The 13,724-nt window shown below is 47.7% G+C and overlaps 1 protein-coding gene across 1 annotated transcript in view; it reads right to left on the bottom strand.

Moving 5' to 3' along the window:
- Positions 1-13,724, bottom strand: part of LOC138580303 (uncharacterized protein SCO4629-like) — a 94,294-nt gene that overhangs the window by 36,256 nt on the left and 44,314 nt on the right. Inside the window, exons 2-3 of the mRNA XM_069650722.1 lie at positions 4,881-4,969; positions 2,530-2,653 (exon numbers count right to left, since the gene is read on the bottom strand). Coding sequence (XP_069506823.1) covers positions 2,530-2,653; positions 4,881-4,969 — 213 coding nt within the window. The remainder of the gene's footprint in view (positions 1-2,529; positions 2,654-4,880; positions 4,970-13,724) is intronic.

The following is a 13,724-nucleotide window of genomic DNA, read 5'->3' as shown; positions in this document are numbered from 1 at the left end:
CAGATCACAGGATGTAACAGTGCCTACAACTACCCCCTACCTGCAGCATCTGCCCAATAAATCTTCTGCCAACACGTGAGGCTAATCTTCCACACGTACCTTGCCCACAACGAGTAAAGTGTGCTCCTCGTCTGCCTCTACACACTCATCCATTTGTGTTTGCTTGTAATGTTAAAGGTGCAGTGAATTGATAGTAAAATGAAGGGCATTGTATAAAACAAATAAATACTTAATTTTCCTTTGTATCATAAGTGTGGGTATAATTGAACACAAATAAATAATGATGTGTTATTTATAAAGCGACTTAATCCAAAGCGCTTTACAGAGCACATATTTGCATACAATATCACCCAACCGAAATTGGTACTCATTTATCGACCTCAGAAGGATGAAAGGCTGAGTTGCCTTGCCAGGATTCGAACTGGCGACCTGCAGATCACGCTCAGATCGTGAAGAAAGCATCAGCACCCTATTCACATGAGGATTACCTTCCTGATTACCTTCCTGCTCTGACGCGGCGGGAGCCAGGAGGTTTTCATTGGAGTAGGGCGCTCATGCATTATTCCAGTGATGAACCCCCTGCGCGGCACAGGAGCAGGGAGGGACAAAACAAATGTGGCCCTCATGCCGCCCCGCCCCCGCAACCCACCCGGATTCTCCCCTTGTCGACCAGGGGCGTGCAAGAGGGGCGCCAATTTGCCCAGGGCGCTGCTGCCTCTAAGGCCGGCCCTGCCCATAAGCCCTCAGCGTCTCGTACTCCACGGCTGCCATAGTCCCCATCAATGAGAGACTATAAAGAATTCAAGGAAAAGCTTAGCTTGCTAGTACAACTGAACCTTTGAGATTGGGCTGTACATTTACCATTGTTGGGTTATTATAAGATAGAGAGTTAAGGTAAATCCTTGATCCATTGACTTTGCCAACATTCTATAACTAATACCTTTTGACCCATTTGATGCACAGTAACTGGAAAATGTGCTGCACATTCATCCAATGGTGTAAAAGTTATAAAGTGCCAAATAAAGCTGTGATTTTGAGTTTTTGCATTTGTTTTACTGCACAGACAAATATGCAACCTTTGCTCACACACACACAGCTAAAACTGCTGGGTGGATTTTCAGATTAACTAGAGAGCCTCCGATGTCACTCTTCTAGTTAAACTCGTTGTGAAGTGTATAGGAAATCATAGATTATCTGGATCTTGAATTACACAGGGCTTTTATGCTTTCAATTCCCCGTCCACCGGGCCAAAAATTAGCCCCTATGAATTTACTAGGGCCGCAAAAGGTTTTCTTTCCCTATCTAACTCCTGGCAAAAGTCATTCCATGTGCATCCACCACATCATCCAACCACTGCGGCAACGCCTATCCTTTGGCAAAGCTACTCACTTCCACTGTATCCACATCCTGCAACCACTGCAGCACACCTATCCTTTGGCAAAGCTAGTCACTTCCACTGCCTCCACCACATCATGCAGCCACTGCGGCATGCCTATCCTTTCGCAAAGCTAGTCACTTCCACCACATCATCCAACCACTGCGGCAACGCCTATCCTTTGGCAAAGCTACTCACTTCCACTGTATCCACATCCTGCAACCACTGCAGCACACCTATCCTTTGGCAAAGCTAGTCACTTCCACTGCATCCACCACATCATGCAACCACTGCGGCATGCCTATCCTTTGGCAAAGCTAGTCACTCCCACCACATCCACCACATCCACCACATCATGCAACCACTGCAGCATGCCTATCCTTTCGCAAAGCTAGTCACTTCCACCACATCATGCAACCGCTGCGGCACGCCTATCCTTTGGCAAAGCTAGTCACTTCCACCGTATCCACCACATAATGCAACCGGTGCGGCACACCTATCCTTTGGCAAAACTAGTCACTTCCACCGCATCCACCATATCATGCAGCTACTGCGGCATGCATATCCTTTGGCAAAGCTAGTCACTCCCACCACATCATGCAACCGCTGCGGCACGCCTATCCTTTGGCAAAACTAGTCACTTCCACCGTACCAATGACACTCTGCAACAGAGCAACAGGATTGCCTTTGCCTTCAGCTCAGGGCAAGGACTCTGCTTCTGGAGTATGTCATTAGATGTCCTGACTGCCCCCTGTCGCAGTCAGGAACAAAGCTTAATTACTCAAGGAGTTTCTATAAAGAACAATTTAACATGTCCTATTAATCCTCTTTTTTGTTTAGTTCTGTTGCTTAAACCTGTACAGGACCCAAAGGGTCGATTCGCGCTGCCAAACTGCATTCACTACAACAGGGGTCTTCAACTTTTGGCTCTGCAGATGTTTTGGACTAAGACCCAAATAAGCTCTAGCCTGCTTAGTCAACGGTGAAAGATCATGGGGGTTGCAAAACATCTGGAGAGCCAAGGGTTGCAAGACCCTCCCCTACAATATCCCTCCGATAGCTCCATGACAGCAAAGAAGACCATCCTGTCTGCCAGATGCGCCCCATTGGAAGCATTAGTTAGGAACTCACCCCATGAAAGATGTGTCGCTTACCTTCGGTATGGTTCACATGATGTCCAGTGAAGAGGATCCACGGGGCCCACCCCTCGAGGTACAGAGCAGCTGCTTTTTCTGCCACGCGCACGTCATGGCACCCCAGGCAGATGATGACATCACTCTGCCAACAAAAAGCAAACCAAACCTATTATTCAAGAACTACCTAGCATATGATCAGTATAGCCCCATAGACAGTTTGTAGACGTTTATGGAATGGTGTTATGGAAGCACTCTCTTTTATGAATCAATAGCATTTCTAGTAGCATACACCTTATGGATATTGTGGATGTGTAGAGGATGGATGTATGGTGAAAGCCAGCACATCCTGTATATCTAAATAGACCCTGACCAAAAGGGAGACCTTGCATGTGTTCCTGGAACAGATGTGCAGCATGCCTTTGTAGTGGATGAAGGAGATTTAGTGAAGGGTGTGTGCTCAAGAAGAAGAGTGAAGCACTCGAGGGGGTGGGCTCTAGTAGGAGGAGTCTCCTAATGGCATGCACTAGTGGAAGAGACGTACACTCGAGGAAGAGGTGTGCACTGGCTGAGGTGGCAGGGTCTCTTGCAGGAGGCATGCTTTGGTGAACGGTGCGTGTGAGAGAAGAGGAGGCATGTTCTGCTTGACAAACTATGTTCGGGTGGAGTAAGCATACTCGTCAAGGAAGTATGCGCTGGTGGAGAAGGCATGCACAAGTAGAGGAGGCATTCTCAGATGGAGGACGCATGCCCCGGTGCTAGAGGTGGGACCTAGTGGTGGCAATGGGTTCTGGTGGAGGTGGCATGACCAGTATAGGAAATGTGCTGTGATGGAGGAAAGGAAGAACGTTCATCTCTAGGAGGCATGGAAGGTTGTAGGAGGAGTGTGCTGGTGGAAGAAGCATGCACAGATCAGGAGGCATGCTCAGGTGGAGGAGGCTTGTCCTGGTGTTAGAGCACGGTTCTAGTGGTGAGTGTGTGCGCTGTTGGAGGTGGCATAACCAGCATAGGAAATGTGCTCCGATGGAGGAAGCCCTTTTTGGTCTAGGAGGCCAGAACTGTTGTGGGAAGAGTGCTCTGGTGGAGGAGGAATGCTCTGGCAGAACAGGTGTATCCTAGGAGAGAGGCATGCCTTGATGAAGATTACACACTGTACTGGGAAGGACGAGACTGGCTGGTGACCAATGCTCTGGTGTTGGAAATGTCCATCCTTGTCGAGTCTTCAGGTTTAGGACCAGTAGACTCCACTCTGCTTTCCTGTGTGTTGTTAAGTACATTGCTGTCTCACTGTGCATCTGCTACCTTAAATCACAGCAATCAAGAATGCTTTGAATCCAGCAAATGCCAGGCATTAAAAACATTGTAAAAAAAAATAACATACCCCGAAGTGCGGTTCCAAGGGTCGACGGTGACGTGTGATTATGCTTAATAAACTATTTTGGGAAAAACTCGGTTGTGCATTGCATCAACGATGGGAGCCTAGGCCTTTAGGCAGACCATGAAATCCAAACATTTGAGAAACTACAGATAGCAGGTATTGAGTGACTGATGAATAAACACATCAATGACCTGCTGTCTTTAGAAGCAACAGGCTTCAAGCAGACACAATAAAGGGTGTTGTTTCTTGGGGGATGCCACTATGAGGTACTATTCTTTTGGTCATTGGAAGATCGTTTTGTCCTTTGTTTGGTTAGTAGCTGAGCCCTAAACGTGCCTATAGAGGAAGGGCACAAAACATTTCTCAACTTTTCACTTCAGGTAGAGGGGAGCCATATGTGAATATGAAGCAGGATTGAGGATGTAGCCTGGGAGGAGGTGATCACAGGATCCGAGATTCCAACCACCACTGACCTCTTCTATGGCGCCCTTAAATCCAGAGGCCAATCAGACAAACCTGAAGGCATGCTCCACTCGAGGTCGAGTCTCTTTTGTTTTGTGGTGTCTAAAGCTGGATGAGGTCAATTTCCGGGTTCGGTAAACAACAGGCTGTTTCTCAAACGTCAATTTCAAAATACCATTATATACGCCCAATTTGGTCACAAACTATCCAACCCCTTCAACACTTGTTTCAATGCCCGGTTAAGAATCAAGTCAATGCCGTGTTCTCCTGTCTCGCCCTATTCCCCCTGTTAACACTGCTTCTTAATACTGTGCGCATGTTGCAATTTAGTTTAATTTCAAAGAAGATCAACTATTTAACTGCACACCGCAAACAAATCAACCATCCTATACCCCCACACCAAAACCCCCACTATCGAGGGTCTCCAGATACAGTCGATATAACTTTTTCCCTATCTAGGACGATTTTAAATAGCTGGCATCTATAAACCTTTAAGCCATGTGAGAAAAAGTATGGAGTAACATTTTGAGACCTGTGATAGCTGGTGTCCTAGATGTAAATAGTTCCAGAGAATGCCGGCCCACCTCCAGCTGTCTGCATCCATTCGCAGGACATCATACCCTGCAAACAAAGAGCACGCATCAAGGTGAGTCACTTATTGTTGGAAGGCAAGCTGTACACTTTCCCTATAGATTAACAGAAGTCATAAACCGAAGGCACTTTTATAGGGCAGTGCACCACCTCCAGTGCCTCATTCTTCTTTACAAAGATGCCATTTACCCTGCTTAATAGGGGACTGACCAGTGTGACCGGTTGTATACTAATTGACCGTTTCACAATTGACCTCGGGAGAATTGACCTAATTTAGAAGATCAATTAGGACATATATGCGGGGGGGAAAACTCCCCCCCGCAACCCTCCCACCCAATCCAAAACCCCCTGAAACCCCCTTATATGATTTATAATCCAAAACCAACCCAATACATATATAAAATAACTAAAATAATAGAAAGGTCAATTGTGCAGAAGGTCAATTAGGACCACTATAATTAGGTCAATTGAGCAAAAGGTCAATTGTAAAAGGTCAATTTGGGTAATACTGTGTGACCAGAATCAAAAAGCAGGCATCTCAGCTTTTTCCATCGGGTAGCTAACTGGTCACCCTCCAGATGTGTTGGCCTACGATGCCCATGATTCCACACAACTGTCTTGGATGGTTAATGGGAGTTGTAGGATAAATCCTCTGGAGGGTGACAGGTTGGCTTCCCCCTTAGTCCTGTGTGTGCATACTAAACCAACAGCACACATCAGAAACAGAATTTTGATGTTAGAACATCAGCATTTCTTTGAACTGTTTTCAGGAGAAACAACAAAATAGATAAAATGTTGATTTGAAGACATCCCATGAGATGTTGCTTTATTTTATTTTGATTTGTAATGCAGCAATTTCAAAACATATTGCATCAAGGTCTCAGGACTGGGCTTGTCATGTACATCACCTCAGGACAATTCAGGTGCCTTCAGGGCAAAGCTGGGCAACTTCCAAGGGCACCCTCAACAGAGCAGTTCCCCGGGATGCCCGGTTGGCCCTAGAACCATCAAACATGGCCCAAGTGGAGTCGCCAAAATGTTACTTCAACAAGGACGGCATGAATCCCTACCCCAACCCTTCAGCATTACCAAGAGGACAGAAGCCCAGGTACGCACACTCTAGGCTGCATTTGCAGGCAGTTTTGGCGGGGAGAGGTCTGCAGCAAGCATAGCGGAGGGAGGAAGTCAATCCGGCAGCGTGCAGATTTAGAACAGATCACTATATGTATTAATGGGTGGGGGTCCCGGAGTTGGAAAGAGAAGGGCAAGAGGTCCAAATTGCACATGTTATGTACTGCATTTTTAGGTCAGCTCTTCATACTGTGAGGTTGTCAGGCTGTCATACACCAATAAAGGTTGAATTTCCGATATGTATAATACACACTGAATGGGATAGGTCATTTCATGGAATAGATGCAGGAAAGGAAAGGGTAGAAAGACCAAGGCATTGCTATCGGTAATGAGGCGAGGAACAGTATACACCAAAGGATGAATAAGGCTCGCGTATGCGCAAGGAAGAGGATACAATGTTACATATTACATGGGGGGAATGCCTACGAGAAGCTTTGGGTTGGAGGTCCGATCAAAGATTCAAATGATATTAGGGCTAGGTGATTGGGGGCAGAACATCAGGTGCATTACCTGCTGTCATTGGAGAGAGGTTGGCTCACCACCCAATTACGCCTGGCAGTCAAACTGGCAATTGTAGCTGTGTGTAACCTGGAGGCCGCATTGACAACAGCTTTATGGCACAATAAACTATGGCATATTGTACGGATGGAGAAGCCAACGTCAGCATTAAGGCGGGCAGACGGAGAGCCTTGGAATAGATGGTCTACAGGCCCTACACATAACAGGAATATAGAGGCCTTACCTGTCCAGTGAGATTATGTGCTCAAAACATGTTTGGTATACATGGCTTAATAGTGTGATAATACATGAGCATGTTCACCGATTACTAAATAATTGCTTAGGAGTAGTGTGTCCCATGAGGGGGAAGGAATTGACGGAGGGTTCGGACAGGGGTTAGGTAGGAGAGATTAGAAAATCTCAATGGGGCTTCTCAGTTGATATGCATACACACTTGTCAAAACTTAATAAAAAGTGTTTAAAGAAAAGTAAGAGTGGTATGTAACTTGTATTTTTTGTTTTATACGGTGCAACATGCATACAAGATACTTCGGGCGCAGAGGAAAAATGAAGAGGAAGAGGTGGGGGAATATAAAAGTTAGGAAAGTAATACTAGAACTCAAAAGACCTTAATAAGATTGCAGAACTGAGTTATAAAAACATTATGTGACCATACGTGCATAACAGGGGCAGAATCAGAACCCAAGAGTAGTGGACAATCACAAGTACTCATCATTTGGGAAATTCCTGAACAGTAGAGTTTGATGGGCTTTCCTGAAGTGACAGTGGCTGGATCCCAGTCTTCATTCCAGGGGCAGGGCTTCCAGAGTGCTGGCCCAGTGACAGCTAGTCTTTTCCTCCCATATGTATTCTTTTTTGTGCCATGGGTCAGAGGGTTGGTAGAAATGTATATTGGGGTTATGGAAGGGGCAGTCTGATCAAGTTCCCCGTCTGATAATGGAGACTTCTAGTGGGGGTGACCTAAAGAGCACATGGTCACCTACCCTTAGCACTCTTCACATGGCAGGGACAATCATGGGAGGAATCAGTACAGACTCTTTCCTCATGCCACAGAGCATAAAACTCCAGCTATCCCGACCCAAAATCCGCAAGAGAAAGCTCAGTAACATGGCCTGGTTAACATTACGCGTCAAAAAACAAATTGAACAACCCCTGTAACTGTTACCGAGAACCTTGCACTAAAGGAAACCCCAGTTCAAAGGTTCTCAATGAGATTAATGTTCCGACAAGGGTATACAATGTTTCCAGTTCACGGTTTACCAGCAGCATTTTCACTTGTGAATGATATTACCGTATGCATTTGTTTTCTACTGACAGTTTCCACTCACACAATGCAAAGATGCCAATATACAACCATTTATTTCACACAAAGAAGGGTTAACAAGACTTAAAGGATTTAACAGGTTTTGACCGAGATGTGGAGAGGATGCTGGCTGATTGTGTGGAATGTGGAAAAGCGGGAAAAGGGGAGGTGGCTAGAATGCAACCTTTTGTGGAGGCCAGTGTGCCTGGAAAGGTTTGGGATGACTTGGCCATGGATATCCTAGGACCAAATAGAAATGGGAAGTGGTCACGGAAAATTCATTATAGTGTGGATAGATTTGTTGTCTCAGTGGACCGAGTATAAAATTGTATGAGACCAGGGGAGACACAGCGGTTGAATTTGTACAGGAGGGTTTCACGAGAGAAGGGGTGCCTAGTGGCATTCTTACTGATAATGGGACACAGTTCACTGGTGGATATTGCCAGGAATATTTGAAGAGGTGTGCAATAAAACATAAGTCAGCATTATACCATCCGTAGAGTAATGGCATGGTGGATAGAACTAATAGATGTATCATGGATGCCTTTCGGATGGCAGGTGCATGTGGCAAGGATAGGAGAATGGCGGTACAGGAGAGGTTATATGTACTGCGTACGTTTGAAGTGATGAGAGGCCGGAAGGCTAATACGTAACTTGTTCTGCCTTTGCTGGGAAGGGCGAGAGAATCAGATTGGGTGGTGGAAGAATTGAAAGGTAAATTAAAAAAGGATAAAGGCCTCCTCCTCTCCTTCCCTCATCTCTGACTGTCTGCTATCCAGGAGTGGTGTACCGCCAAGGACCTCCGCCTTAATGCCAGTAAGACTGAGATTCTACTCATCGGTACACCTACTCCCTCCTTTCCTGCCGCTCTCTGGCCGGCCTCTCTAGGCCCTCTTCCTGCTCCTACCTGCAAGGCAAAAAACCTCGGGGCCATCTAAGACTCCACACTCTCCTTCTCTCCTCACATTTCTGACGTCTCTAAGAAGTCACACTACCAGCTGCACCTCCTTAGAGGTATTCTTCCTTTCCTCTCCTTCCCCCAGAAGCTCACTGTCTCCAGAGCCCTGGTTCTCTCTAAGCTGGATTACTGTAACAGCCTCTATCCAAATCTGCCTGCCTCTACTCTCCGCCCTCTGCAACTCATCCAGAACAGGACTGCGAGACTTGTTCTTGGCCTCAAGCCCAGGGACCGTATCTCTCCAGGACTGAAATCTCTTCACTGGCTCCCAGTGGCTGAGAGGATTAAGTTCTTCTGGGGCCAGGGGGCGAAATACCTTCAACTCTCCCTTCCTAAATATCTTCCTTCTTGAGCTTTCGCTCATCCGCCTCCAACTCCCTCAGGGTCAGCTGCTTCTCCAAGCAACGAGTAGGGGGTAGATCTCTCTCCGCGGCAGGGGCCTCCCACTGGAACAGCCTTCCTGCCTCTCTGAAACTTGAGGATAACCATCTCCGGTTCCGGAAGCACCTCAAAACCTTCCACTTTGCTTCTGCTTTCTCTCCCCCTCTCCCCTGCTAAATTCCTGATTGAAACTGCAACTAATCGGCACCGGGCCACTCCCACTGATCTCGGTCCCCGGCCCAGCCACCTGCCCCTGGCTCGGCCTCCCCGGCAACCCTGCACCGCGGGACTGTCTCTGTATCCCTACAGCCCCCTCCCAGTGCTTTGTTCGGCACTTACCTTGCCCTTGCCACCAGCTGGCCCCTTATTTGTTTATCTTATTATTCCACTATCCCATGCTCTGCACTGCCCCTAGCACTTTCCCCTCCCCCTTACCATGCACTTGCGCGATCTGAATGATACCGGGCCTAGTAAGATCGTTGTCTGTCTTCCCCATGTTCCCCCCTCCCTGCCTTGTTGTGCCTTGAAACACTTGTGTATAGGCGCGTGACAAATGCCATATCATAAAGAGAAATGAGTGTTGATCGAGAATGAGAAGAGAGGAAAGAAGGAATGGTTGGTTCAGTGTGGAGATTGGGTGAGGATCAGAAAAGGCGTGTTAAGAAGAAAGGGGGATCTGCTGTATTCAGAACCTGTGCGGGTTGAGGCAATGATGAAGGGTGCTTTGAGAGTGAGAGTGGGTCAGGTGTGGAACAATAATAGGATTACAATGGTGAGGAGGGTGTGTTGAGTGAAGGAGAGGAGGTGTGTTATGAAGTGTCTTGGAGCATGGAATGCAGGCATGAAATGTGTATGTGGAAATGCAGCTCTATGTTCTGAATAAAGCAGTTGGAGAAACAGAGCTGGTGTGAGGAGGATGTGCTGGAGGTTGCTATGTGTATTCTTAAAAAAACACATTGTGAAGCGTACCCACTCGTGTTGGTCATGCTTCATATCAGTTATCCATGTAAGGAAGCAGGGAAGGTGTCCCCTTTTCAGGCAGTGCTCTGCAGTGCCCTGAGGAGGATTTGCAGAGGGGGGGGGGGGGGGGGAGTCCAAGATAATTGACAGGCCAGATAACATCCAGCCCCTAGTCCCAAGGGGAAGCTTGGGTGAACATCTGAGGGGAAGCCAATCTTGGAACCTCATCAATTCCAGGACCCAGGTACAGATTCTCACAAAGATCCCACCCCATGGCGAGGGAGCACGGGGCTATGCAAGCCCACAAGCTCAGTCTGTCAGCATGGGAGTCTAGAGAGAGGAGTTTGGTGCAAAATGGCAAGTGTTTGGTATAAACGGAAGACATTGGAGGAACAAAGGAAACAGAAGGAGAGTGGGGGTGAGAGACGAGAGTGCTAGACAAAGGTGGTTCAAGAGTTCACAGAAGAGATTGGGAACTATTGGGAGGTGGTTGCAAAATTAAGCAGTGGGTTGGTGAAGAGTGTAAAGAGTCAGCTGATAACAGTCAGGGAGAGGTTGTAGAAAATAGTAAGAATAAAGTTTGTTATAGTAAGGATAAGGTTAGTAACACTCGGCGGGGGTGGGGAAGTGCAGGAGGGCAAGGTTGGTGATAGTAAGAAGGAGGTTTGTGAAGTTGATAAGGATGAGTTTTTTAATCAAGAAGAAGTTGGAGAAGAACAAAAGGAGGAGGCTGGTAATAGTAAGGAGGAGGCTGCTGAAGAGAGTATAGAGGTGGGTGAAGATCACGAGAAGGAAGCTGGTGGAGAATATTGGCTGAAGAGTAAGTAGGTGTGGGAAGAGAATATCAGAGGAAAGCTGCTGGAGAAAAATAAGGAGGTAGCAAGAGAATATAGAAAGAAGGTGGGTGAAGAGCACCAGTAGCTAGAAAACCTTCCAGACGTTGGCAAGGCAAGTTTGGAGAGAAGGCTGTAAATAAGAGTGAGACAGAGGTGGTTGGAGAAGAAAAGGATGAGGTGGGAAAATACCCAGAAGTGGATCTAGGAAACAAAGGGGAGAAAGAGAACATCAGGAGGTGTAAGAATAGCAGGTGGATATGGAACCAAAAGATAGTCAGACCTGGCAGCTTGGTTGGCCCTAGGCAGGTGGTAGTGGGAACAAGCACATGGCAGGCATCACACATGAGGGTCAGAGAGGAGAGGAGGGCACCAAGACCAGAACCTTACCCTTGGAGTAAGAGATAGGCAGGATCGGGGAATTCACCTCTAGGTAGAAAAAATGACTGCAAAGATGGGTCAAAAGCTTGAAAACTGCATTTCTCTCATTATCCAAATCACTGGAGACTGGGTCATACTGCACCCATTCAATGACAACCGTCTCCCAGACTCCCACCCCCTATGGCCATTTTTAGATTCAAAGCATGTGAGGTGCCAGTATGAACCCAGAAGAGCACAGCGGGGAAGAAGAGAGTGTTCACATATGAATCCATGCCAGACCCATGCTGGAGAACAACAATTACAGGTATGTAACTTGTTCCTTCTCCAGAATGGGGTCTGGCATGGATTCATATGCTCATGAATACGATTATACAGCAGTCCACACATACACAACCATGGGAGGTGGCAAGGCTCAACAGAAGTACAAATACTTACCCCTGGAACAGACTCACATCAAGCAAACATGTTGTGTAGCACCAATTGGCCCATTCTGGACTCCTCGCTGGAATCCCAGTCGACACAGTAGAACCTCATGAAGGTGTGCATAGACCACCACCTAGCAGCCCTGCAGATGTCCAGCAGTGGAACCCCAGAGAAAAACACTGTTGTTGCAGCGATGGCTCTGGTGGAATGAGCTCTAGGCTGGCCCGGGAGTGGTCTGTTGCCCAGACGATGACAGTGCATGATGCAGCTTGAGAGCCACCTGAAAATGGAAGCGTTTGACAGAGCAGTTCCCTGATTCACAGGACCAAAGTTCACAAAAAGTTGAGAAGTCTTCCGAAAATCCTTTGTGCGAGCCACATAGAACTTCAAGGCCCGCACAACTTCCAGCATATGCAGTGACCGTCCAGCAGCTGAAGCAGGATTAAGGAAGGACACTGGAAGCACCAAGGGTTCATTAAGGTGGAAGGCAGACTGAGTCTTAGGAATAAAGGAGGGGTGGGTCTGAAGCACCACCCTTGCAGCATGAAACGACAGGTATGTCCATCTGGCCAAGGTGATAGCTACCAGGAACACCATTTTCCAAGAAAGAAACTTCAGGGTGGCCTGATGCAATGGCTCGAATGGCAGCCCCATGAGCCTGGTGAGGACGACATTGAGCTCCCACGGTGGGGCAGAGGCCATCACTGGAGGGAAATATCTGAAGAGGCCCTTCATGAATTCTTTGATGAGCCTGTGGGACCACAGGATGTTCTTCCCGGTGAGTGGGTGTATTGTGATGTAGCTGCCAGATGCCCCCAGATTCCCCCAGATGGAGGTGTGGGCCAATACAGCCTTGGCTAGTGACAGTAGGTATGGCAGGAGCTGTGGGGCCATGAAGCGCAGAGGTGTGATCTTCTGGGACCTGCACCACACTGTAAAGTGCCTCCACTTGTGCCCGCAGCACGATAGTGTAGATGACGCCCTGACCATGGCAAGAACAGTCTTACATTCCACAGGAGGATCATAGTGTCCAAACTCTAGGGCTGCAGGAGCCAAGCCATGAGGTCCAATGATGCCGGGTCGTGATGCAGAATGGTCCCCCCTTCTCTCGAGAGTAGGATAGGAAGAGGAGGCAGACGGATGGCTGGAGCCACCGACAAGCGGAGCAGGTCCGGGTACCAGATCTGGCAGGGCCACGCTGGGGTGATAAGTACCATCTTGCAGTGAGAGAGTTTGAGTGTGTTGATGACATGCAGTAGGAGTGGAATTGAGGGGAAGGTATACAGAAACCGCCCTTCCTATCTGAGCGAGAAGGTGGCTCCTAGGCTCCCCCGCTGGGAAAACCTGCTGCTCCTTGCATTTGGAATTTGCTACTGTGGCGAAGAGGTCAATCTGGGGATGGCCCCATTTGCTGAAGAGGAAAGATGCCTGCACTTGTTCAATCTCCCATTTGTGGCAGCACCGCAGCTACCTGCTGAGGGCATCCGCTACAGTGTTCTTGATGCCTGCCAGCTGAAACATGATAAGGAACATGTCTTGAAGAATCAACCAAGTGCCACAGGGTTTGAGCCTCTCACAAAAGAGCAGAGTATCGGGTCCCACCCTGCTTCCTGATGCAAACACTGTGGTGGTGTTGTCTGTGAAGATCCCTACTGCCAGACCCCTCAGAAGAGGCAGGAATGACTTGAGAGCCCAGAATACGGCCTGTAATTCCAACACATTGATGTGCAGATTCTTCTCTTCTGGCTGCCTGTTGTGAGCCCTCCATCTGTCCAGAGAGGTATCTGTGGTTACTGTATTACATCACAGCGGATGGGTAACAACAATATATCACAAGAAAATCCCAAAGGGGAAAAAAGGAGTTCACATGGAAGAGTACTATATTAATTTGAGTAC

Source organism: Ambystoma mexicanum, chromosome 3p, assembly GCF_040938575.1.
Source record: "Ambystoma mexicanum isolate Mex_15411 chromosome 3p, UKY_AmexF1_1, whole genome shotgun sequence".
Classification (NCBI taxonomy): domain Eukaryota; kingdom Metazoa; phylum Chordata; class Amphibia; order Caudata; family Ambystomatidae; genus Ambystoma; species Ambystoma mexicanum.
This window is presented reverse-complemented; position numbering and strand designations above follow the sequence as displayed.